Genomic DNA, 27,181 nt, shown 5'->3' on the forward strand with positions numbered 1-27,181 from the left:
TTTGTAAACTTCTAAAACCTGGTATGGATGGGGAAAGTCATTAACATTACCTCATATAAACTATATTACTCTGTGTAAAGATTCTGCTGCACTTGTACTCAGTGAATAGTTTCACTGATCTCTACGTGATAGTCAGGATGCTTTTCAACATGAGCAAGACACTGAAACCTGCAGCATTGCAATCACTTAAATTACCAAAAATTGTTTCTGTATTTTAGCAGTTCGTTATCTTTCATGTATTTGTTCTCCACTGCTTCCAGGAGCTTGCAGAAATATGTTCTCAATAAAAATCTTAGACAGATAATTGGATTAAATTAATTATTATTAATATAATTGGATTAAATTTAAAATGTCCTGTAAGGTAATGCAAGCATCAATTTTATTTAAAACTGTTTTACTCTGTTTTCTTCTCCAATCAATGGCATCAATTGACAGAGAAATATTTACTTTTTCTGTATCGTTTTTATAACTCTGTAAGGACACGGTTCACATTTCAAAGCAGTGCAAGTAGTGTTGCATGAAAATTACAACATGCACTTTGCATGTTGTGTATGCATATTTTATAAAGCATAAGCTATTTAATATTCTTCCAGGTGATCATTTTGTCATTTTTTTTTCAGCATGAAGAATGTCCGTGCAGTTCCCTCTCTGTAAAAATCATAAGAATGAGAAATCTGAGGAAGGCGGATCTGTGTGAGTATCAGTCTTGCTTTGCAGTTCCCAGTACTTCAGTTCTGCAAGCAGAGAGTGTAACTGAACACTGTGACTTGTAGCAGTGTATAAAGTGTCACTGTGGTTCCCCAAATTGATGCATGTTTGAATTTGGATATTCTCAGAATTCATTTTGGATGAACAACACCTTTTGGTAGTGAGCAGGTAACACTCCAAGTGTATTACTGCCTTTTGTACCTGTCCACTTGATCATTTTGTAATTTATTTCTGGTTCAGGGTGACTCTGGATGGATTGTAATGTGCACATTACATTTCATTGCACTTTAGATGGGAAGTTATAACTCTGCATAATGGCTGGACATGATGTCCTGTTGCTACTGAAACAAGAGTTTTCTGTGCAACTTCCATGACTGATTATTTAAGTAGGGTTGTCATAGTTCTCTGTATGGCATACAAGATGGTGCCTGCTATCTTGCTCTGGGAGGTGGTAAAGCCTTCTCTAAACTCATGTCTCTGCCCTCTTCTGAATTTCCAACTTAATTACTCTTGTTGAGTTCACTTAAACACTGTACACTTGCACACTCAGCATCTCTTCATGACATCTCTACACCTGTGGTGATCTCCACTAAACTGAGTCCTTAAAAACACTTATCAGGAAAGACTATACCTAGGAAAGGGAATATCTACAAAAATGCATGTAAAGAGACCTGAAGTTGTTTTGAGGAAAGAGAGAAGGAGAGAAAGTTGAAAGTTGAAAGAGGGCGTAGAAACAACAAGGACAACAATCTCCTCGTATTTCTCCAAAACTGGCTAATAACATATCGTTGGTAACTGTGCAGCTACTATCATCTCTTGCTACAATCATCTCAAAGTCTTGCCACAATCCCTGTCCTTCTTAAATGCATACACAGTTCTAGCAAAACCTGGATTCACTGCCTGGACAGTGCTATTTCCTTGTGGCAGTACAGAATGGCATGCGGAGAATTTGTAGAGAAGGGCTCATTTTGCTGTAGTCTGAATATTGTCATCTGGCCACGCTTGCTTGAGACACTTGCAGAATGGGGAGCTGTGACACATTTTTAGGGGCAACCACTTGGTTGTGGCATGGACCAGGACATGAGCACACTCTGCTTACTCAGCCTGAAGGCCCCTGCTGCCCAGTGTCTGAGACTGGTCCAGTGAAACAAAATTTCTACCTTTGCTGTGGCTGAGAGAAATTCTAGGATGAGGTCCCTTGAGAAAGAACATTGCCACCTTTGCAAAGTATCTCGTGCATGTTCCTTATGCTGCTGGATGCTCAGACAGGCTGCGTTTTCGTTAACAGAGAGAAAACACAAAAGAAACTGAAGCACTCGGCCATAGGAATCTGAACAGAGACATAGTGATGTGCGTAACTACAAAGTTGCAACAAGGGCAGTCAACAGTGATTTCCTAAGTAGTTTAGAAAACAAAATATGCATGTATAAAATCAACTGTTAACATCCAAAAACTCCTCCTTCTGATGTCATATCCTGAAAGAAGACTTTTCCTACTGTAATTGTAAGCTGTTTACATCAAGATCAAAGTCTAATTGCATGACGACTAGAGCACTTGGCAAAATGAAGGATTGATCTTAATGTTTGTCATAACAAAGCCATAACCATGGTTAGTAATACAAATAACAAATGAATGAGTGATCTCAGTTAATGTTATGTGAATCAGTTCTGCAATCTCTGTTCCTTTCTGTCCACCCTTCTCTTTGGTTTCATCTACTGATGTTCGAGTCTGTTCTCACTTTTCCCCAAATCATTGCTACCATCTAAATAGGTGCAAAAAGCAGTTTCCCTCCGATTACCCATTTTCTGTTCTTGAGTGCAGGAGATTATTTTTACATCTCTTTCTCTCTTTTTTCCTCAAGCCCTAACAAACTGTTGGCACAAACTCCAAGAAGGAGTGTGTTGTATAGATATTATCAGAAGTGAAAAGCATATGCCATGCATTCATAGCATCATAAACTGCCACTAAAAGGGACTATGCTGTATGCAACCTTGTAGTTTATTAATATGCTGTTATTTGTTCAGGAATCTTGTTCAAGGCACTTCCTTGCAGCTGTGGAAATGACTCCACCTCTAGTGCTCAGTGTCAATGATTTGTAAGGAGGCACATATGCATCTTATAGCTCTGCTGGACTCCCGTATACTCTACATGTGAGAGAGCCAAAAGCTGTTTCAGTGGTTAAAAGATGTGATGTGGGATATTCCTCCACACCTTGCTGCACACTCTTGATTCTACCTTGGACAAAATAAGTGCCTTAGTGCCTTAGCAAATCATTTCTAAAACAAGGAATAAAACAAGGGCTTTAGGGACCTCACAGGAGCACCTGAATAAAAAAAGTCATTGTTGGTTGAAGGTTATAGGAGTCTTTTGGTTTCCTTCGGTAAATGGCTCAGGCTTGCCCCTGTCTTAAAGGCAAAAGGTAGGAGTAGTTAGCATGCTGTAACCTGGTATCTGTACAGGTGGTATTGAACCTGTTGTACTTCACTGGACAGAGATGATCTCAAAAGCCTTTCATGGCAGTACTGCATGTTCTTAGACTTCATTATCCATCTATGTCACAAGAGACCTCTAGTGAATGAGGAGTTGAAACAGGTCTTCAGATATTTTATAAGCTCTTAAAATGTCAAAACTTGTTTTAAAACAGCAGCTTTGAAATGGGTGGAGGCAATGGAAATGAGCACGGAAGAAGTGTGGGTGGAGAAGAGAGGCTGTAATAAACAGGAGGTGATGGCAGAGATCTTGGTGGCATCAGATCCACCGCACATCCATTTAGAGCCCTTTCCCCCTCCTCTACTGGGTGGCTTGCAGAGCTGCATGGTTGAGGCAGCCTGCTCAGGATGTGACTCTAGTTTGTGCTCAGAAAGGACCAGCACACCTGAATGGATGTCATTGCAAAAACTGAGACAGTTCATGAATGAAATAACACAGCACAATACTAGCACACGGCTTCTTTCCAAAACTTGGCAACTTCAGCAGTTGTGAATGCATAATGGTAATGAAGCCTGTGTTTTGATTTCTGAATAGTCATTCTGTATTTACAAATTTCTTCGGAAGTTGTGTCACACCTTCTCACCACTTACAAAACTATGCTTAGCATTGCCTTCTCCCCTGTTTACAGCTCAGCACATCCTCTTAAATGCTATTAGGCCTTATTGTTTAGCATCCTTGATGGAGACCATATTTTCCCTTTATATCCAGCTTACTGTTGAATTTGTTGAATTTAAGACTGAAGGATATTTTGCTGGATCCTGAACACTAATCACAAATGAAATATCTAAAGTGTTTATTTTTACCATGTGGGGCATCCAAAGAACTTCATAAAGAACACAAAGGCTGATGCAAACATTCATTCCTTGCTGGAATTGTTTTCAATTTTTTGGGGTAGTCCTTTGATGATGAAAAGAAGCTACAAATTCTCATTTTCATTTTTTTTTTTTAATGGGAAAAACACATTTAAAGTTCTTTTTTAAAAATTGATTCCAAATAGATTTCCACATGAAAACTAAAACCTATAAAATCTATTCTAATTCTTTCCTCATTGTTCCAATTTCATAAAAACAATAGTCTATGAAGTTCAGCTAGTTTTACAGTAAGCAGCAGGACTGACATCTCTATTCAGTAATTCATTCAGTAATCCATTCTTTCCCTTTGGGCCAAGGGTAGATTTTTGTTTCATGCATTTGTGCTTTTTAGTAATCTTTCATATGTATCTAGAAGAGATGAAGTATATTGCAGAGGTGAGCCTGAAACTAAAAGGCAATTTTGCAAGACTTGTGGTATGTCTCAGTCCCCACCAATTTTAATTCTGGAGAATCAGCAGTGCCAGGGGAGGCCCCACCCAGGGGAAAGTTTCACAGCGTTTGAGAACCTTTATCAAGGATGGTCTTCAGAGAGGAGCTTCAGGCAACCTTTTAACTGAATTGAGGCCTTGTTTACCTTCTAGATAAGGCCCAACAACCCAGGTGTGATTTGCTGTCATGTAGGAGGCCAACGTAAAGAGCATGGGATAGTTTTGATGTAGCTGAGGTAGTCTGCATTGCTGTAAAGACATCCATGAGTTTTGCAGGAGATTATGGGTTCTCTCCCAGATTCCTTATGTTGCTTTGTCCTCAGTGGGAGGTAAAGTGCATTATCCACTGGTCGAGGTTAGAAGAAACCTTTACTCACAAATGTTGGTTTTGCTGCTTCTGTCATATTCTGCTATTAAATGGGGAATCTTTTTGAAGATCATTGCTTGGCAAAGGAATCTATCAATTCCTGGACCAAGCTTTCCTGTCTCTCTTTAAAGAACTCCCTTCCCATTAAAGAACGGAACCGAGGCAGGAGGTGTTAGCCGAAATGTTGGCTCATTTACTTTCACGGTGAAAATAAGATTACAACTAATCTTGATGTTAAAAAGAACAGTCTGGAGGCTGTTTCTTTCTCTGTTTTAATTTGATGTGACTGAAGTTTAACATATATGTCGAGGTGAACAATTGCTGTAATCCAAGCTTTTAATGCAAAGTAAACAAAGTCCCTATCAAATAAAACAAAAAAATCAAATCCTATTCTACCTGTATCTTATAACTTGTAGGTCCAAAATCTAGTTGAGAGTATGGTGGCTGACTTTTACAGACTTTGGGCTGAATTCTTAGGCACATGATGCTGGGGAGTAAACATCCTTGATATAGTTGTTTGTCCTGGTATGTTTTGGAATTCATCTGGTCAAACTAGCTCATCAGCATTGTGAGAGATTTCTTTGTTTTCTTATTAGTTAGTACAAACTATCACATGAAGGATCCTTCTAGTGAAGCAATGAGGCAACTTATTGCACCCTTATTTTATACTCCTATTATTTCCATGCTGTTTTCTCAGACATAACTTTTCCATTCCAACAATAAAAAGCAAAGAACATTTTTTTTTAAATTTTATCTATTTATTTCTGTAACCAGCTCCTATGGAGTATCAGTGCTCACTGTTTCCTGTAAGTGACACTTTGACATATGTTTAATCTCACTTACCATATTTGTAATTTCTTTCTGTGTTGGTTTATAGAGAAGAACACCTCATGCTAGTCAGCCGACCTTCTTCTTATCACTTTGATCTACATCTTGTTTGCAGCTTTCCACTCAGTTCCAGATTCAACTTGAAAGAAAAGTTTATTTATTTATTTTTTATAAAAACAGTTTGTTTATAAACCAGAGAGTGTTGAATTCAAAATTCTTAACCTAAATTGAAAGATTCAGATCAGATACCTTCGCAGTGCACAAGCAGCACTGCAGCTTGGCCTCAGATCTGCACATGGCTTTATATGAAGCATTATTGCTGCTTTTTTTTTTTTTTTTTAATGGTTATGGAAAATTTAAAAATGGGTGTACCTACAAAATCTATGATATATAATTGCAGTTTCCCAAAATAGAAGATATATAAAGGTCATCTAATGACATCTTTGTTTCTATTTTGCATAGATCTTGCAAGAACTACTTGTACCCGTAATGTTAGTTAGGTAATATAGTTTATCCCCTGTTGCTTCATAAGACAGTTGGAGTGGGAAGGAGAAATTGTAGCACAGCTGTCCTGTGGGTGCCTCTGTGATGCTTTTTGTGGTGTTTTCTTCTGATGATTTAAAATATTGAGACAGTACATAGAGGCACTAGGTATGGATCTAAGCCTTGTTACTTGGGCGTACTGTGTATTTGGAAAGAAAAGATGGCAAATTTTCCCATGACTTTACAGTCTTTTATGTGTAAAGGAAGAAGCTTTGCAATTGCTCTGCAGGCACTGAGCCTGTCAGCACTATAGATTAATTGGGAACTACCACTAGGCCTGGTGCACCATATAATAATTGCCATATCACAGGCTGTCCTGACTCTTGAGGCCACTGGAAGCTTGGTTAGTTTCTTCTTATGTCGTATAATTGAAATGCTTTGATTATTCTGTTTACTCTTTTCCAAAATAAACCTGGGCATCATGTGGCAGCAAGTTGGGATTCAGCTTGTGAAGGTTCACCTGGGCTGATCCTCTTTCCTGAGGCATGGACAAGTCTACCTTTTCTATCACTGTTTGATACATATTTGGATAGGAATATCCTCTGAAATGAGAAAATGAATAAACAGAAAATATATAGGTTCTCTCTACAGCTGGAGCTATTTTCCTAAATCTGGTTATTTTCCTATGATCATAAGACAGGACAAATAACAATTATTTGGGCATTAGACAAGGGAGTGTTGCCATATTATTCTTGTCAGGTTATTCTTGTCAGGTTATTCTTGTCTGTATTTTAAATGATAAAATCCCATTTTTCAATTCTTCCAGTTTTTGCCTGTATATCAGGCTGTGTAGGCCAGTCTTCTATCATTTGGACATGTTTAACTTCAATAGCTGATACAATTCTAACCTTGGCAGTGGTTAAATTGGGAAGGCACTGCACATCTGCTTGCTTCTATGTACGGTTCTGAGTGTATATGAAGAAAAAGATCATCTCCCACACTTACCTCCAACATTGAGTATCTGGGATGGGTCCAAAAGATATCTAAATCTGTGTCATCTATATAAACTATCAGATAATCTCTACAAGAGTACCCTTTATTTGCATAATTTGTTGTTATTTGGGTAATGGTCTGGCTGCAGTTGCCTGGTCACAGATTGGTATCTCATTGAGCCTCTCTATTCCTTGGACTATGTCAAGACTAGGGTCCCAACAGCTACTGAGTAAGCTGCAGTTATATACAGATCATCAAGCTGTGGTTTGCACTTATTAAATGTGAACATTTGAAGAGCATATGAAGAGTAAACTCTGGTTTGCTCTTATTAAATGTGAACAGGCTTATTACAGACTGGACTGACTTCTCAAGTTTTTCTGTAGGTTTGCTGCATTCAGAGAATATGAAGGATTTAATTAAGATTTCACCATAGCCCTATATAGATGCTAGATTCCAGGTCACACGTTTAGGGCTGGCTTCTCTGATACTCTGAAATTATTAAATACTTGTCTTTTAAAATTGGATTTTTAAGTAATATGTTTGACAAAGAGATATCACAGAGCATAAATGAATGAATTCTCTGAAAACACATATTTATTAAATGTCATTAACTAGCAAGTATAGTTACTGAAGAAACAGTTACTTCTGTTCTTATCTGCTTCTTTAGCACTCTCTGAGAATGTAATCATGCAAAGTTAATTCTTTCTTTTTTGACAGTTTAGAGTCAATTGTAGGCAAATAATGGTAGAAAATGTTGTTGTGAAAAAGCCGAAGAAATGATTTTATAAACTCTCTGAGCAAAAATTACCTAGATGGAAATTGCATAGGTTCTATATTTTAAAAGCTGTGGTAGTAAGTCTAAGAGCATAATATTACATAGAAAACAGTAGGGAAGTATGCACTTGTTATGTTAAAGTCATTTCTTCCCTGCTGTAGAAAGCAAGGGGTAAACTGTCAAATTCATGCTGAAAAACTGCAAGATGTTTCATGTTTCATTGTCAGTCAGATTGTATCAGAAAAGCTGAAATATAAATAATTCATAAGATGGCTACGGACATACTTCAAGCCATACCTATTCACTACCTATTCACAAAAGTAACACTGAAAGTTTGAAGAAAGAGTGGAATGAGAATCAAGGGGCTGGTAAAGAAACAAAAATGTAATTACTGATAAGGCACTCTCTTCTTGTGGACTCTGTGGGTATAATAACAGTATTTATTATTTTTATGTTTTTAATTATGGGAGCAAAGCAGATTACAAAAAGAAAAAGGAAGGATCATTATTGCAGATATATAGGTGTGGAAATGCTGGATAGAGAATCAAGATAAATTCAAGTGGAAGCAGTTGCCCAAGGTGATTTAGTAGGCTGGAGCAGAGCTGGGATCAGAGCCAACATGCCATGAAACTCCTTCTAGCAGCTCCCCCAGTGCCTGCAAGTTGGCAGATGTAGGCTGTTGCCTCATTGCCAGCACTGGGCTCCAGCTGTGTGTGCAAGCGGGCAGCAAAGCAGAGAGGGTAGATCTTTGCAGCTACCTCTTCTGATCCCTTCTCCAAAGCTAAGGACAGTCAGCTGCTTCCTTTCAGCATGATTTCTCTTTTGACAGTACTTATCAGACCTTTTGCTTCACCACTGGAGAGATCTGTTGATGACTATGTTGACAAATAAATAATGTATTTCTTTAAATAAAATTATCTGTATTTTTCTTTTCCTTATCAGCTGTCCTTGCTGTTGTAGTTTCTTTGAACCTCCATTTAAGACCAGAGTTTCTACCTGATTGCCAGAACAAGTAGTAGTGCTATTGAGTAATACTGAGTGGGACAAATTAAATGGAAAAAAAAGAATATTTCCTTTATGTAGCTTAATGACTACAGTGCTATACTGTATACAGTGCAATAAGCCTATGCTCTAAGATTTTTATGGAAATTTTTTAGTTAGTTTATATATATGTTCTTTTTTTTTAATACAGTTAGTCAAACTGATTGCTATGTAAGCCTCTTCTTGCCCACTGCTTCCTCTGAGACTGTCCGGACCAAAACCATCAAGAACTGCAAAGATCCAGTGTGGAATGAAACGTTTATCTTCAGGATCCAGAGCCAAGTAAAAGTAGGATACGGAAGATGCGGAGTAGATTTGTTTTTCTTTGGGGGCAGAGATCTTATTGTATTATCAGTATCTAGAATAACTAGACAAAACACAGGTGTGAAGGACATGGTATGGGATGTGGAATAAGATGCAGTAGAGCCCAAGTTGCAGAATATTCCACATCTATTCATAAAGCGTCTCATCAATTTTTTTCACTTTTTTTTTTTAACTATCTGGTTTTTAAGACTAAAAGTAAGAATTACAGAATAAATTGAACTGCGTAAGACACTTCAGCTAATTAGTAGAAAAGTCACAGTGCTGTATTGTTGAATTGTTGAACTACTATAGAGTAATACCTTGAGTTTAAAAAAAAAAAAAAGAAAAAGAAAAAAGCGGGGAAAAAAGGCATTTTAAGGCATTTTAAAGATTGCAAAAGAAAAGCAGCTGAGCTTTTACCTTGACATAAAAATGTGAGAATTTATACAGCTTTGCAAGTCCCACTAACCCTGCCCTCTACACATACACCAAAAAGCAGCACCTGCATCTGCTCCTCTTCTCATTGTTTCAGAGTGCAGGTAGACCCAGAAAAGTGACAGTTTTTAAATCAGATTTACTTCATGCCTGGGGGTAATCAAATCCTGATTTATGACTTGTGTCTTTAATTTTCTGGTGCTCATGATGGAGAGGGACAAGAGCATCACTGCCAGGTGCCAAAGAAGCAGGCCAATTCCCTGGCTCTTGTGGACATCAAGAGACTTCTCCAACAGGGCATCTCTGCCAAAGAAGTGAACAGTTTTTCCCTCCTTTGGTTATAGATGTTGCTCACACTACAAACCACGAAGTTCACTTAATTCATTAAGGTTAGGTGCTGTTTATCCTGTTTAGCACACCTTTCAGATTTTAAAAATCTACCCTTCTGTGGCCTATGGTCAATGTTTTCCTTGCAAACCTAAAAAAAAATCCAGCTTCTTTCAAAATACCAGTGAGGCAGAATTTCACCGAGCCCCGCAGGCTCCACAAGGAATCATGAAGGCAAGCTAAGCTTTGCAATGTGGGAACAAACACCAAGTGACTGATCTGTATCTCTTGCACCAGAACGCTCTTGCCTTGCAATGCCTTAGGCTGGCAGGTCTTTCAAAACCGAGACACCACACTAACAGAGAGAAAAAGATGAGATGATGCTCAACAGCTTGAACTCCACTTCCTACCAGCACTGAACAGAGAACTTTATTTGTCTAGCGATGATGCACTGCCTTTACATATATGTACATATATACGTATTTACATATGCCTTTTACAGGCAGGTACTGCAGGAGGGAGAAGAGCAGCATTGAGCTGTAGGAAGAATGAACTAGGATTTGAGATACGTAGGATATAAATCCAGTGGAAACAAAACTTTGCTGTTCTCTATGTATTTTTTCTGCACTTTAACAAAACGTAGCAGTTTCCATAGATTACGTGATGAATTTTGTCATGTGACCTGTGCAGTCACACAATAGTTATATGACTTTTTAAAGTATATTTTAATCACTGCTTATGTCTGAGGATCTGTATTCTGCAGCCAGCAATAAAGCCCTGTCCACTATGTCGTTTTCTACAGATCAGAGAGTCTTCAAATCAAATTAGAAGCCAAACCTTGTTTCTCAATACAGAAAGTGTGTATTCAATGAATTTACTATCCTTTGTTGTTTAAACTACTCTACAAAGGCAAATCAGTAACCTAATCAGCTATAGAAGGTTCAGAACATATTTCTTCATATCTATGTGGATAAATACTTTGGACTTGCTTTCTCACTTCTCTCCATTCTTTGTATTTCTGAATATACTGAGCACATCCTGCTCTTCCTCCAGCTGTAAGGACTCAGACTAGAAATGCTGCTGATTCTCTGTCTCTGTTCCCAGAATATCCTGGAGATTAAAGTCTATGATGAAAATGAAGTCACTAAAGATGATCTCCTCTTCACTGTCCTCTTTGATTTAGCCAAAATCCAGCTTGGAGAAACTGCTCACTTGACTTTTCAGCTAAACCCACAGGTGAGGAATCAAATTGCCTTGGCTACAGGGAAGATACATAATTTCAGTATTACATCCTAAATAAATTCTTGCAGAGCAATTTTATGTGGATGGGTTTATTTCCTTTGCATTTCCTGTATCTTGTGAGGTACCCTCCAAACTTTATTCAGCAGAAAGTATTCCTTATCTTGGACTTCATCATGAAAAATTTGACTAGCTCCTTTGTACTCACTTTTATACTAATACTTTTTGACATGTAATTCTTTCATGTATACCTGAATATAGCACTAAGAAACCATGCTGAGATGTTAAAGCTGGCCTATTACTGTAACTATGTCATCACATCAGTATACCCGAACTCATGCATGATGACTTCAGCATGGGATTTGGATTTCCAGGTTAGATGGTTTGCATAAGTATGTTGCTTCACAGGCTTTTCTTACAGCATATTGCGTAGGAGAAATTTGCTAATTTGTCCAATAACTAATCAATGATGTTATGAGAGTCCTTTCAGGCAGAAGTGAGCACGGCCTGTGCTATCCAAGAGTCATGTTCCTCAGAAAAGCCAAAGTTTTAGACAGGGTTTTTAGCCAAGAGCCATTTGCAGGCAGGGGGCTGGGGTTTACCTAGGTGACTGTTCTACTCTGTAATCAACTGCTGTTCAAATGCTGGGGCCTGGTATTTACCCGTGTCATGAAAACAATTTCCACAATCACTCTAACTCATTTGCTTTCAATCATCTCAACATCAAAGAGGAGAGAAATCGGATTGTAAGAGCTATTTCAGGAACCAGACTAATTGCTGACAGCAGTAGCTGGTGAGAAAGAAAATGACTGTAAACACTCTGAATTGATTAATCTTTTACAGACACAAGAAGTGCTGGAGGTGGAGTTTGCATCAGATAGCATGTGAGTAAAAACTGAACTGAAATAGGATTGAACAATTGTACTTTGTAAAAGCAAACAGTCATAAATACAGGTATGGCTTAGTTTATTGTCATAGTTTAAAACAATAAGCAACATCACAGCAATAGCAGGTGTTTACTAAGCTACTTGCATATCAGCAGAAACACTATGCTCCTTATCTATCAGGAATCATCTTGTATACTAATCTAGCCCAGTGCTTCCTGGAGAAGGAAGAGAAGGAGGAGGGAAAAGCATAATAAGAGCTGCAACCACAATGCTAATTATTATTATTCATTGCAATTGCCTTCACAAAAATAAGGAGAGCACATATCAGATACCTCCTTTGAAAACAACAGTGAGTTTTAAAATCAGTGACATGTTAGAGACTGTCCTGGGCAAGGCAATCTATAAGGAAAGTGTTACTCCTGTTGTTCATTTAATGTTGCAGTTAGCTCAGATTACTTATGGTTATAACAATACGTTTTTTGTCTTTCAGTCCAGTTCCTCCTGAAAAGCTTGTCAATAATGGTGTATTAGTGGTAATTTTTAATTGTTTCTATTTCTTTACTACTTCATTTTCACACTGGTGATGGGACCAGGGAATCTAGGAGGTGTTCCAACACCTCACTGCAGACAGAGCTGAAGGAGAGGTAGATAGAGAACTGGGTGCCGTATTTGCCATGGGCACCACCTCACTGTTGCTCTGGGATGTCCAAAAAGTGTCCTCTGTCACTAGCTGATTGCAAGCCCCATGGCTGAGAGGGGAGTGATGCTCTGCATCTGTTTCATCCCTGCATGGATTTCTCTTAGCAAGCCCTTCACAGACACCTTGTTTTCCTCACCTCTGTAGGATGATCTAGAAGTAGCTCTCTTGAATGCGCCTGGCTGGCTGTTTAGAGGAGGCAACCAAGGTCTGTAAGGTGGCTGTCTGCAAGGAGAGCCTTGTGACTTGGCTGACCCACCATCCCACCGTTACCAGGGCTGTACACCCTCCTCTTCCTTCCCTGGTTATTTCCCTTCCCTTCTCAGTCCTGGGAAACTTTAGGATAGACCAAGGATGCCAATTTTCTTTCAGATAAAACCCTGGCACGTTTTCAGAGTGCCTGTGTCATCCTCTTCTCAGCTGAAGTAAACAAAAGGTGGGCAGTTTTCCGGATCCCAGGAAGCCCTGATGGCAAGGCATAGATAGCAAGGAAGTGACTCAGGTGTAGTGTGTTTTGTATTCTTAATTCTTTTATCATTCATTCCTGCTGCAGTCTCGTGAAATTTCCTGCCTGGAAGTCCAGGTGGACAATAGATGGATGAAGAAAGAAGCTTCAGGTTAGACTTCAAGCTAGAAAGATTTTGTTTGTTTGTTTGCTTTTGATAGTAAATTTAAAATAAAGAATAAGTCATTCATTCTTTTTATGTCAAAAAAAATCTACAAGGAAGGAAGCACAGTGAAGCACAGTGACTGTGGCTTTTCAACCCTGTGAAGTAGAAGCAGCTTGACTATTTCAGAGCTTCTCATTTTCTGTCATTTTCTCATCCTGTAATTTCCCTATTTTCTTCTTTTAGTCAGAGCAAAGGAATTGCTTGGTTGGGAATACGTGTGAGACCACAGATCTAGCAGTTATACAATATCTGTCTGTGCTGACTGACAATGAAAATTGGACTTCAAAATTGGAGTATGAAATTCATCAATGTTGTAAAATAGAATTAAATAGTATTTTCTAAATCAATAATTTACTTCCTACTGAGTTTTCCTTCACTCTGTCTACAAGGGCTCCTGTTGCTACTACACAAGCACTTTATTTCTTTTCCTTTTTTTCTGCAAAGCTCTTTGGTAATTATTTAGAATCTGGAAGCTTTTTAACATTGTTTATTGCACATACGTAAAAACAGCTTCTAAGTGATTACTTAATATTTGCTTTCTGTAATCATAATAATTAGGGTTTTTTTCCTTTATTTTTTTTTTTTTAGAAAAAGACTTCTTATTTGCATTGAAGGGATCCTATGAGAAGAGGCAGAAACTTTCCCTGCGCTCTCCCCTCAGGCCAGCTGAGCCCATTGTGTTCCACTATGGCAAGTACAGGCAGTCAGAACTACGAGTTGCACTGCCAGAAAAAAAGTCACATTTCTGCTTGGTAGGTGATCAGTTGCTTAAGTAAGCGAAATGAATGGATAGTGTGCCATACTTACAAGCAGCTTCAGTGAGGCAATAAGAAAGAATTTGTATTTTTAACTAAAAAAGTATCTTGCCTGATCTTCCATGTTAAAGCACAGTATCCACAAAAAAACCCTCATACTCTATGCCAGCTTGGAGACTGTTGGATATCGATCCTTTCTGAAAGGAATAGTTTTGTGATAGTACATTTTGCAGCACATAAATTAATATTTTTCTATGTTAAAATTTATTTTTCAGTGTACATCAAGTGAAGAGGAAAAAGACAGCAATGCATCCCTTCTCATTCCTCTGGATTCACTTCCCCTCAAGGAGAGAGTAGCAGTAGCTAAGGTGATTGATGCCAACTTTTTAGAATAAACCTGAAGGTAGGGTCCAAAGAGTGATAGCTGCTAGTCTCTCTCATCTATATTCCACTGGGAATTAGAAAATCACATGAAAATAAAAACATGTTGTGCTGGACGTGTGAAGGAATCCCGGAATGGTATAGCACGTTTAAGATACTCTTAACTATCTCATGGTGACAATAAGAAATAATGCTGTTTAGTTAAAACTTGCACATAGTACAGCTGATCACTCTCAAAATGTATGGCTTGTTTGCTGATTTATGTGCATCCTGCTGACAGGATGCAGTCCTCAGGCCTGGGTGTTTCTTCCTACCTCTGAAGTGCAGTATGTCAACTCTCACAAGATTTTTATAGGACAGGAATCCCCAGGCACATATTGCTACAGAGGCCCTGTAACACCACAAACTCAGCACGTCCTGAGCAACCTGAAGGAATTTTGTACTGCTTTTGAAACTATTTCCCAATAGAAATACATTCATAATATGCCTGGAAGTTAATTCAGCTGTTTGTGAGCTGGTGCTTAAAATAGATTAAATTTACATTCCTAAATAGAAAGTGTTATGGGCATGTACATTTTCATCTGAATTGAGTAGAAATAAGTATTAGCATTCATCCCTCCCCCCAAACATCCCAAGCCTCCTATTCTCCAAAATGGGAGTATTCAACATATTTGTGATGATGTTGATGGTGGTGTTTGCTATACACAGCTCTGTATATCTAAAATAGCTGAATCTTTAGGATAAAATATTTGAGTGAAAATATGGTACACTTGTAAAAGATTTAAAAATACATGGATTTTCTTATTATTTTGGCTTTGGGCTCAGTAGTGATCTCAGAAAAAGTGAAGGACCTCAATGCTAACTGAAAGTAAAGAATCAAACATAAAACCATCTCCAGTACTTCTTTTGTGTTTTTCAGGATGAAACAATTAATTTAAATCTGAAGTCCAAAGACTGGTAAGAAAATCTCTTTGGGTTTTGTGGTTATGAATAACGATGATGGCCAGCTTTGTCATCTTCTTACCTCTTTCTGTATTTGAGGAAGATAGTATTAAGTCATTGAATGTTAATAATACATGACTATACACTGCATGTTTTTAAATGTGCTCATTGAAATTTCCCAGTATCTGTGTTATGCAGCAGTTCAGGCTTGATGGGGACAATAATCTTTTCTGTCTGCACAATCTCCAAAGATACAAGCTTATAAAAAAGTGCATGTATTCTGAACTTTCAAAATAAAAAAAAACAGAATATTTTTATATATACAACTTGAAGGTCTCTGCTGTTAATAGTATTTGTATAAGGATGCAGGGTTTGTCAGACTTTTGATTTGTCAAGATTTAGAAAATTTGTCAGATTTGTCAGATTTTGAAAACCGGCATAGAAGTAAACCATATTTCCACTTTCTTCCATAAGATTTTACATTTTTTTAATCTCTCTCAGCCACTTGTCCAGCTTGTCTATGCCCTCTGCTGATGTACCTTTGTGGGGCTGTAGGACTGGCCTTTCTTAGCCTCGTTGCAGAGGTTATGACTTGTGAGTTCAGGTCCAAATCACATAAAAAGGCTTCACTTACTGTTTCACCTTGAACTATGTTTAAGGAGCAAAAAATTAGATGTTCGCTTGGCATTTGATCTCTGTACGGAGGAGACCAATTTCCTACAGAAACGGAAGAAGTTTGTGGCTTCTGCTCTAAAAAAAGCCCTTAATTTAGAACAAGACCTACAGGACCATGAGGTATGTGGAGCACCGGATAGTTTAGATTGTGTTGTGTAAATGTTTTGCGTTTGTAGCTGTTAGCATATTGTTCTTTAAAGAGCTCTGATGTGTTTCGTCTCCCATGTTAAGCATTCAAAATGTTTAGATGAAACAGTGGGAGAGCACAAGTGGTATCCAGGCTGCTGGCTGTACCTGTTTACTGACAAAAGAACCATGAACCAGCATGTTTTTTTTTTCCTTTGCCTTATTCCTTTTTTCATCTATGACTTACAATCCTTCTCTCCTACCTGAGCATCAAGGCCTTAAATAGATATTTTGTATTATCGGATTCTAGCAGGACAGGTGATACCTGACACTGATAAAGTTTCTTACTGCAGACTTTCCTTTGGTGCTCATCATCTCGACTGTATTGTCACTGTGACAGTATAAAGACATTTTCCTTTCATCTCTCTGACTTGGGGTAGTTGTCTTTAGAAATCATACATCCTTCCGGATAACCCTGGTATTTCTGTGTGAAACTGAAGACAGGCATACATCTCAGAATATGTGAACCACAACTCCTTCAAAATCTAATTGTAGTCTCAAACTCCATTTGCCAGATGAGAATCCAAGTAAAATAAGTATTCCCCTGTTTCAAAATGTTACTTTGATTTTTGTGTTTATACCTTAGAATTGCCTTGGTGTTTTGTGACACTGATGAGAGAGGAAAATTCAGTACTCCTTCAAGGTGACGTTCCTTAGAGTACAGAGAGGAAAGCAGAATGGGGCAGGAGGAACAGAATTTTGTATTTTTTAAGTTCACATCAGTCATCCGCACCATTAGGCTTTGTGGTTCATGATGGCCTTTAAGTACTCTAGTACTTTATGGCAAATATAATCCAGTCATTGCACTTGACTTAGAGAAAGAGATTGTCTGATTCTCAGAATACAGCTGTCTTGAGATGATCCAGTTAAGGAAAATGCAGTCTAATACTGAAGTGCCTTGAAAAAAGAAGCTTTGAGCTGTTCTAATAAACCAGCATGTAGCAATTTAGAAGGCTGGTATCTTTTGATCAAAAATGTCAAGAACTAGAAAATAGATGTTTCCAAAAAAAAAAAAAAAAAAAAAATCTGTTCAAAAACCAGCATTTCATTTTTTCCTCCCCCACTTTGGCTAATATCGAAATGTTAGACTGTCCTGTGGGACAGAAATTCTGTAATTTACTCAGCTCTCATTTGATGTGCTAAATTGTTGCTTACCAACTGCTTGTGTTGATGTGTAAACAGGTACCAGTCGTAGCAGTCATGACAACAGGGGGTGGCACCCGGGCACTGACATCTTTGTTAGGCAACCTGTTGGGCCTTCAGAAGCTGGGTCTCTTAGATGCTGTTTCATACATCACTGGCTCATCTGGCTCAACATGGTAAGGAGACCCTGAACAAAGCTGTCATTCAACACCTCTGTAGTTTGCTCTAAGTCCAAAAATCTTTTCTCCTGCTTGATAAACTGAGCCCAAAAGGTATTTTCAATGGATATCAAGTAGTTAACTTGATGCGGCCCTTAAATCTAAGAAGTGAATGTATATGTGCAGATATGATCATGTATTTCTGTTCTTTTTCCCAGGACTTTGTCACATTTGTATCAGAGCTCTGACTGGTCACACGAAGATCTGTCTGGACCGATTGGTGAAGTCCGGAGGCACATGACCAAGTGCAAGCTGAGTTGCTTTTCTTTGGAAAGCTTTAAATATTATGACAAGGAACTAAAGCTGCGGAAGCAAGAGGGATATCAGACTTCCAGCGTTGATTTCTGGGGGCTTCTACTGGAAAAAGCTTTAAATGATGGGGTACTGTGCATATATTTTTTCCTTATCTATTGAACACTAATGTATGGGCAATGAAAACCTTATGGTATTGCATTATCCAAGCAGACAATTTTTCCTGACTAAAAGGGATTTCATTCCATGTGCCTTTCAGCAAATAAGCACCAGTTTGAAGGTGTTCAGTAAAGCAGGGAGTCTACATCACTTTTTACCTCTATGAATATTTGAGCTCATCACAGCAGAGTTCTGCTCTTGCTTTCTCTTCCTCTTTTTATTTCTATAGGAAATCAAATATTCCTTACAAAATGGATGCACTTACTGGGTGTAATGAGAGCCCATTGTACCTCCAAATGTTCTACAGCTTGTCAGTAGCTTTATGATTTTACATGGATGTATAAATGTTTACCTTTTTTTTTGGTTAAAAAAGAATGTATAGGCACAAAATGAGTGAAAAGAGTAAGAAAATGTAACTGGAAACAAATATTTATTATTCTTTAATCTTGCAAGACCAGTCACAATGAATGACAGTTCCTTAGTTACACACTTCCTTTTTTTGGTCAATTCACAGAAAAATGACCATAAGCTTTCAGATGAGCGGCAGGCATTGGATCAGGGTCAGAATCCTCTTCCTATCTACATGATCCTCAACATGAAAGAACGTTACAGCCTTCCAGAGTTTAAAGGTGATGGCAGAACTGAGTCACATCTGGGCTCAGCTGATGTATGAATGACTTGCATTATTTTTCTCACACCTGCAGCCCCTTGCACTGCCGAATTCCAGCACTCATGTCCTCTTCTTTTTTCAGTTTCTTTTATACTCAGGCTCTCTAGGTATGTGAAATTTGTGGAAGGCCTTTAGGACAGCTAGACACACCCGGGTCAGAGCCTTGGTTCTGTACATAGAGTAACTTAAGCCAATTCTTTTTGGTATAAACTTTGTTCCTTATCTGGAGAGGCTCTTTGGAAAGTTCTATATGAAAACCTTAAGGAAACTTGAGAGAGTGGCTAAAATTAGGTGACCAATGATAAATTATCCTGATAAAAACCAGTCTGCAATCACCCTCTTGAAAGGGCTTGTCCTGCAATTGCTTCCTTGTCATTTCAGAGCTCTGCCTGAAAGGAAGTGGGGATGGGATTGAGAATGAAAAGTCCAATGTGTGTCTCTACTTGCAGAATGGGTGGAGTTCACCCCTTATGAGGTGGGATTCCTAAAATACGGAGCCTTCATTCGCGCAGAAGATTTTGGCAGTCAGTTCTTCATGGGTCGCCTGATGAAGAAGCTCCCTGAATCCAGGATCTGCTTTATGCAAGGTGATATGCTTATCAAAGTGTGCATTGTGTAAAGCTGTATTTGCTATAACGCAGTTGCTGCATACTGCAAACCATGCCTGCAGCATACAGGCCTGAAATACAACGTACAAGTTGTTCCAAAACACTGATTGAATTCCTCAGCCTGGAGATGGGATAACTGGGTAGAAAAGTGCTCAAAGAAAGTTTAAAATAATGCCATTCACTTTTGCTTTCCAGGTGATTTTTAAGTCTGGAGTTTTAGGGCTGATATATGTATGTTGAAACCGGAATCCTAAAGCCACATTTGTCTGTGGCCTAATGTAAAAGGAAAGGCAAGGTTATTGCTGAGTTAATTAGAAAATACAACAATTTAGAATATGTTTCCTCAATTCTTAATAATATTTTTTCTGCTTTAATAGTGTTGCAAAACTTTTGTAATTTTGCTAGTGTGATTAAATCAGGGAGTTTTGCCACCCTTATCTCATTAAAGTGGGTGGTTCTCAAGAATAGATGAAAGACAGCTTTGAGGGTTTTATGCAATTGTTCTTGTTTTAATTTTATGTAATGCCACACCCCTTCATCTCCTGGTTCTCTGGAGTTAAATTGTCTGTAGAAGAGTCGTTAAACTCTAAACAATAGATACATTACTTGGAAATAATCATGATGCACTGTAGAACACCAAGGATGCCAGCAATAGCCATGTCCAGTAAGATTAAAAAAAAAAAAAATCAGCTGATAAACCTATAAAACTAGCTCCATGGTATCATTTATTTGGTATATAGAGACCTTATATTCCTCAACGCATGATGCAAAAAGGAGTTCATAGTCATGTTAGTACAATCATGATAAAATATTTGTATGTGAAGAAGAGAACTTTCTTTTTAATCATACAGCCAATTCTTAGAACTTCAGTGTCTATGCCTGGAACTTTTAGCAATGCAATAATTTAAAAAAGAGGTGACTTAAGAATACTGTAGAAAGCTCCAAAATTCTGAATCAAGTGGAGAAAGTGAAGAGAGAATTTAAATTCCCTGTGTCTTGCTGTATGAGTGTAAGGGGCAGAGAGTAGTGCCATGGGAACTGGATCCTGACCAAACAGAGTGAAATCAAAGACTTCATTGACAGGAAGTGTCACAGGAACCACGAGTATTAATAAGTTCAAAAGGGGAGAAAAAAATCATAGGGGTAAGGTCATTTTTATACCTGAAACGTAATAGTTAAGCTGCAAGAACTAGCACTGGAAGTCCTAAATCCCAAAAGATTGGTGAGATATTAGGAGAGTACTGTAAGAAAGAAGTCTCTTTATACTGGCCATTTTCTTATTTTCTTCCCTTAAGTAGATTCTGGAGCTAGGTGGGACTACAGAGGCGCACTTTGGAGAACTCGTACCTCAGTTGCAGTTTTGAAGAAATGATGGTATTATCTAAATTTGTTAGCAAATAACCCATCACTCCCAGCCTGGGCTCAGTCTTAATAGTAGCAGTCTTAATTCAGTAGCTGAATTTATGCAGGACATAGAAGTAGTTCTAGAAAAGACAGCATAGAGAGAATAACACTGCCACCTAGTGATATAACATGCAAGTGCCCTCCTGATTTGCAATTAAAATGTACTATCAGCTACAGTATAATGGTTTAAGGATAAAAGTGAGGTATCATTTGGTGGAAGTTATAAGAGCAGTGGTGAGAGAAATTGAAAGAATATTATGATTTTTTTGGGAGATACAAGATTCAGATTTACCAAAGAAAGGCTGGGATGCCTGAAAGTTTGTCTGTTTTTTCCATCTCTCTAGCCTTGGAAAAGATGTTGCCTCTCCTTACAATTCTGTTTTCACTTCGGGCTTGCACAACAGCTTCTCAAATGGCAGAGAACTGAGATTGTGCTGAGCAAAATTGGCCAGCAGTTATCTCCAAATGAACTCTGACTGTCTGGTTGAGTGCAAAGAGTCCCTATCTTTATGTGGAAAAGTTTTACTTTCTGTGTTTTTTTTGTTGTTGTTGCTTTTTTTTTTGTTCTTTTTGTAGGACAGGACTATGCTGATTAGAAAACTTTGGTTTGTGGTATACTGATACAGATGTATGTGGCAATGAATTAGAATAGCTAAGGACTTGGCACAGTGGTTAAAACCATTTAGATTCTTCTCTGAAGACAAAATGTAAAAGAAATTACTACAGGTTTTAGTGAAATGTTAGAAGCCTTCGGGCTGACCTGCTGGAAAGCAGCTCTATAGAGAGGAATTTGGGAGTTCTGGTTAATGCCAAGTTAGCCGTGAGGCAGCGGTGTGTCCTTGTGGCCAAGAAATCCAATGGGATCCTGGCCTGCATCAGGAGGAGTGTTGCCAGCAGGGCGAGGGAGGGGATCCAGCCTCTCTGCTCAGCTCGGGTGGGGCTGCACCTGGAGTATTGGGGGCAGTTCTGGGCTCCCCAGGGCAAGAGGGATGTCTATCTTATGAGGAAAGACTAGGCGAGCTGGATCTGTTTAGCCTGCAGAAGAGAAGATTGTGAGGGGATCTTATCAACATGTACAAACACCTGAGGGGTGAATGTAAAGAGAATGGGGTTAAATTATTCTTGGTGGTGGCCAGTGACAGGAAAAGGCATAATGGGTACAAATTGAAACACAGGAAGTTTCATCTCCGTATGAGGAAGAACCACTTCACTGGCAGGGTGACAGAGTCCTGGAACAGGCTGCCCAGAGAGGTTGTGGAGTCTCCTTCTCTGGAGATCTCCAAAACCCACCTGGATGCCACCCTGTGTCACGTTCTCTGTGTCCCTGCTTGAGCAGGGGGATTGGACTAGATGATCTATAGGGGTACCTTCCAACCTCAACTGTTTTCTTGTTTTTCCCAGCAAAATGTTCTCTTCTTGTTGTCTCTCTTCTTATCCATTACACAGGCCTGTGGAGCAATGTCTTCTCCTATAACCTCTTGGATGCCTGGCATTCATCAGTTTCTTCAGGAAGAGCCTCACTGAGGTGCACCCAACCTAGAGCTGTTAATGTTGGTTGGTTATATTTCTATTCTTATTTTATCTCTAGTCTTATAAATCTTTAAATGATTGTTATGTTCAGATACAAATAGTGTCAAAATTTTATGAAGGCTTTTTATGTCTTAAAGCTGGGGCCAATACTGCACTCCTTTTTTACTTATAGCTGTCATTTCTAGTAATTTGTATGCAATTGGGTTTCTGCTTTCATGACTGAACTTATTTTTAGCAACATTATTTCCATAAGTTTCCTTTGAATGAATTCATGCAAGTGATGATTTGTGACCAAATATGAAACTATAAATTCCTCTGTTTTTTAAACTGGATTATCCTTGCCAGGGCCTTTCAGTTAAGCTACATGTTATTGCAAACATCTCAGTGCCGTGCTTTCTGTCTGCCTTGGCAGATCACACTTCTTGAGTGTAGCTGTTATGGAGTTGGATATATCAATTACCTACAACACTGTGGCATATTTGTTGTTGTTTGTTGATTTGGCAGTATCCATTTGTTTTCCTTCAAAGTCTTATGTCTGAATATGAACAACAAGTTTGACTTATGTGCTCTTCTTCACTTCCTCCATAGCGGTGTTTTGGAATAGTGAGCTCTAACAATGCCCTTGATAGCAGGTCTGATGAACTGACAGTTCACTCAATTTCCATGTGTCTAAATCCCTTGTCTTGAAACCATTTTTATCAAAACCAATTTAATCTTGGAAGAAACAAGTCCAAATTCTCAGCCTCCACAAATTTACACAGAGTAACCAACTTAATTTCTGTCAACAGTAGATCACTTTTTCCATCTCTAAGAAATTTGTTTCCACACTCATTTTGTTTTCTGAGAAATATGCTTTGTTGATTGTTGATTCTCTTCTTCCTGTTTTGAGATCAAGTATGTTGCCACATTTTATTAGGATTTTCTTTCCTTTAGCTGATGTGAGATAGCTTTGACGTTGCAATTATTACAAAGGTGTGCATTAAGGAAATAATTCGTTCATATCCTCTACCAATCTGCAGAACAAGTGCCTTTTCTACCAACACAGAACAATGAGTTGGAGACTTACTTGGTGACCCCTGAATGTGGCATTATGGATATTATTCGGCAGCTCTTGACAAAGAGGGTGCTGGTTTCAAAGTTCTTCAACTTCCTAAAGGGACTTCAGTTGCACAATGAGTACCTACAGAGCAAAAACTTTTGTATATGGAAAGGTAAAAAAAAAAAAAAAAAATTTACCTGATGGTTTGACATTTTTATTAGTGAAAAGATGATGATCCGGCTTTAACCTTCACTTGTGGGGGGGAGAAAAAAGTGTAACTAATTAAATGTCATCCATTCACATCAGCTGGACAGAACATCCTTAACAGAAGTGACTTTTCACATTTCAGTCACTTTTTCACTGTGTCTTGTGAATTTGCAAAAAAGTCAAATTCTGGACAGTTCTGTTTTTACTGAAATTAGAATCTAAATAGATACTCCAAGAAGTCCCTTTGTTCCAGAAATGGAGAATTATTGCTAGTCAAGGATGGAGGAAAGAGCTGCTTGAGAAAGGAAAGAGCTGTTTTTTTATCTTGGACAAGATTTTTTTTTTTTTCTCTCTAAGTGAAGGTTGAGTTTCAGTAAAGCAGCAGGGTCTTGTCAGAACAAAAGCAATGGGGAGACAAGCTATGTTTTATTCATCTTTAGCTAGCCAGACAGCACATTTATCACTTCTTCAATGTCACTTACCGTAAGAAATATTTCCTTTTAGATACTGTGCTAGACAATTTCCCCAACCAGCTGACACAAACAACAGAGTTCCTGTGCCTGGCAGACACAGCTGGATACATCGATATCAGCTACCCACCACTGATGAGGCCACAGAGGAAAGTGGATATTGTCTTACACTTAAACTACTCTTCTGGATCACAGACATCGGTGTGAGGAGTACTCTGTTTTCTACAAATAATAACCACTGTTCTTAAGACCTTTTTAATTCCTATGGAGTCATAATAAATTTACATAGAAGCAGCTTATTAGAGGAGAAAAAAAATGTTGGCTGAGAGTTTCAGTTTCTAGATGTCTAGACGCATGGTGATGCTAATATATCATGCCAAATTCCGTAAAGAGAACAAAAATTTTCTGAAGTTTTCATTTTAATTAAAGCTACAATATATAACAGTCTGTCTCCTAGACCCAAGTGCCACTGGGGCCTCAGTATAGCTGGTTTTATCTTCTATTGAGGGTTTTTCAGGAACCAGTACTACCACTTAGGAGCTCATTTTGCTTCTATTTCATGATATCTAAAGATAGCTATATGCAGTCAGATGAGAAGTAACTTGTCCAGTTTTCCTGTTAATTTTTTCAAAGTTATGGAGAAGAATATCCTTTGATGTTCATGTCCGCTGTTTCAAATACCAGCTAACAACTCAGTCTAGAGTTCCTGTTACTGGGTATGGATAAGATAGAGCTTCTTGAAGACTACAGACGAGTTTTCAGAAATGCTGACCAGATTTAGGAGCAAATGACTTGTTTCCTAAAGTCAATAACACATCTGCAAAATTAAATTAACATTTCAGTCAAGGAGATGTTTGTGCTCTGAGGCCTCCATCATTTGTAGTAATCTTTAGGCGTCTAAGAGAGATAAGGACTTTTGACTATTTCATACAAAGTTAAAAAGATATTTGTACTTTCAGGAAGCTGCATTTTGAAATGCACCTTTTCAGATTTCTGACTTTTCTGTTGATTTTAGGGTTTTCTCCAGCAGTGGGCATGTTTCTGTGCTCTACCTTTCTTGGCCAGCCCCTGGTTGCAGCTATGAACATTTCATTTATCTTGCAGATAGTCGCTGAGCGGGAAGTATGACAGCAAGTAGGAGGTTAGAGTTTGGGTCTTGACATGTTTTTCTGCTAATAACTAATAGTTATTATCTCATAAAAGAAGCAAATACCAGAAGAAACATTGATAGTGAGCACAGGTTTCTTGTCTTTGTGAGGAGGCCTTTGGTGGGTGTGTTGAGCACTGAAGAAAGCTGGAGGAATAGCATTTCTGACCTTTTTTCTTCTTTATTTTCTTGTCTAAATATAGCCTTTGGAAAAAGCCTCTAAATACTTCCTAAAGCAGGGAATCCCGTTTCCCAAGATCCACCTAAGTGATGAAGAGGAGAGCAACCTGAAGGAGTGCTACATCTTTGAAGACCGGGAGACCCCCCAGGCGCCGATAGTGGTGTTTTTTCCCCTGGTGAATGACACGTTCAGGACATACAAAGAGCCAGGTAAGGAGCTGGTCATCCCTTTGCTGCCAGACAGACTCCAGGCAGCAGGAGCAGGAGCTGAGAATGGCTGTGCTCTCAGGGAAGAGCCACCCTGTCTTCCCTCTCTTACTGGTACTTGTTATTTCTCAGGACGCAGTTTACTTGCCAACCCTCTTCCAGCCTTAATCCAGTGTCCCTGAGTGAGTGAGGGGTAGGTCCTTCCAGAGGTCACCAGGTCCCTCCAGAGGCCACCAGACTGAACAGAGGCCCTTGAGCCTTGTCGGAGGTTGCCAGGTCCCTCAGGAAACTGATGTGCCCCTCTGCTCCAGCCCAAGTGGAAACAGAGCCAGCTTGAAAGATGAGTGGGAGAAACTTCCTTTTTTAGCTTAAAAAAAACCCCCAAAAACCTGCTTAAAAACATGCCTGGACCACAGAAGCTTCCTGTTAATGGCCTGTGTTTATCTGGCAGGGGTGGAACGCGGCCCGTCTGAACTGGCCCAGGGTGACGTGGACGTTTCCAGCTCTGCCTCCCCTTACTGCATCAACAGCTTCACCTACACCGAGGAGGAGTTTGACAAGCTGGTAAAACTCACCAGCTACAACATCCAGAACAACAAACATTTGATCCTTCAGGCTTTGAAATCAGCAGTGGAACACAAAAAGCAGCAGAAAAAATAAATGCCATTCTAAGTTCCAGAAAGATAGTTGGATTTTTAAAATTTTTTTCTTTCCTCCCATGGAAAAGCATCAAAAACCTGTTTGGAGATGAGCAATACAGACTGTGGAAAGTACTAAGGCTTTTTTCTTAGCTTGTGGTTCTTCTCTACGAAGCTGCAAGCCAGGATAGACCGATTAAACAAAACAGTGATTAGCCTTGTAGTTGTTTATTTAATTTGATTTTCACTGTTGAATATTTTATATGTCTGCATGTGTCTGTGTGTATATATGAGTGTATATATACACATAAAATATATACACTTATATATATATTTATACATGAAATGAAGAGTTGCTAGGAAATACGGGACATAGACATGCTTTTAAATACAAATTTTTTTAAAATTTACTTCACCGGTAGAAGTTACCAGTGCAGACAAACAAACTACAGATGTCTTTCTTATTCTAAACTTAGTCAAGCAGAAAAAGAACATGTTAAAAATTTGGACAGTTTTAAAGAAATAGAGAAAAGTCTATTTTATTTTACATTTCATGTCATCCTGAAACTTAATTGCAAATAGCACGAAAAGCTATATATAAAAGTTATAGAAAAAAGAGTTTACATAGAAAGTTTTCTTTTTTTTCTATACCTTTGAATGAATTTTTTTTTTGGTTCGGTAATTTCCTTAGAAGAGACTGTTCCAAACTGTGTTGTGAGTATAGATCAGTTCTTAAGGTGCATGTGTGAGTACCTAACCTGGAGTTGTGGTTTTCACCAGGGCTGCAGCTCAGCGCCTACTTCCCATTAATTTCAGCATGTTTGGT

At 38.6% G+C, this 27,181-nt stretch overlaps 1 protein-coding gene across 1 annotated transcript; it reads left to right on the forward strand.

Annotated features, from left to right (window-relative positions):
• On the forward strand, positions 1–26,504 carry LOC112942459 (cytosolic phospholipase A2 epsilon-like). The gene is made up of 20 exons (XM_026033401.1): positions 1–21; positions 621–693; positions 9,137–9,273; positions 11,155–11,286; positions 12,133–12,173; positions 12,667–12,709; positions 13,427–13,490; positions 14,133–14,296; positions 14,575–14,667; positions 15,600–15,637; positions 16,282–16,417; positions 17,666–17,802; positions 18,003–18,225; positions 18,770–18,884; positions 19,375–19,512; positions 22,384–22,491; positions 23,487–23,678; positions 24,218–24,384; positions 25,534–25,720; positions 26,169–26,504. The coding sequence occupies exons 2-20, from the start codon at positions 666–668 to the stop codon at positions 26,375–26,377; spliced, it is 2,352 nt and encodes a 783-aa protein (XP_025889186.1). The 5' UTR covers positions 1–21; positions 621–665; the 3' UTR covers positions 26,378–26,504.
• The last annotated feature ends 677 nt before the right edge of the window (positions 26,505–27,181 follow it).

This window comes from Nothoprocta perdicaria, unplaced genomic scaffold (assembly GCF_003342845.1).
Source record: "Nothoprocta perdicaria isolate Ctin4 unplaced genomic scaffold, notPer1 scaffold_129, whole genome shotgun sequence".
Lineage (NCBI taxonomy): Eukaryota > Metazoa > Chordata > Aves > Tinamiformes > Tinamidae > Nothoprocta > Nothoprocta perdicaria.

Excerpts from the sequence above, each read along its gene's own strand:
- LOC112942459 (XM_026033401.1), top strand. The coding sequence starts at position 666 with ATGAGAAATCTGAGGAAGGCGGATCTGT. Across the intron at positions 694-9,136 it reads TCTGAGGAAGGCGGATCTGT|TTAGTCAAACTGATTGCTAT; the intron begins GTGAGTATCAGT and ends TTTTTAATACAG. Across the intron at positions 22,492-23,486 it reads ACCTAGAGCTGTTAATGTTG|AACAAGTGCCTTTTCTACCA; the intron begins GTTGGTTATATT and ends ACCAATCTGCAG.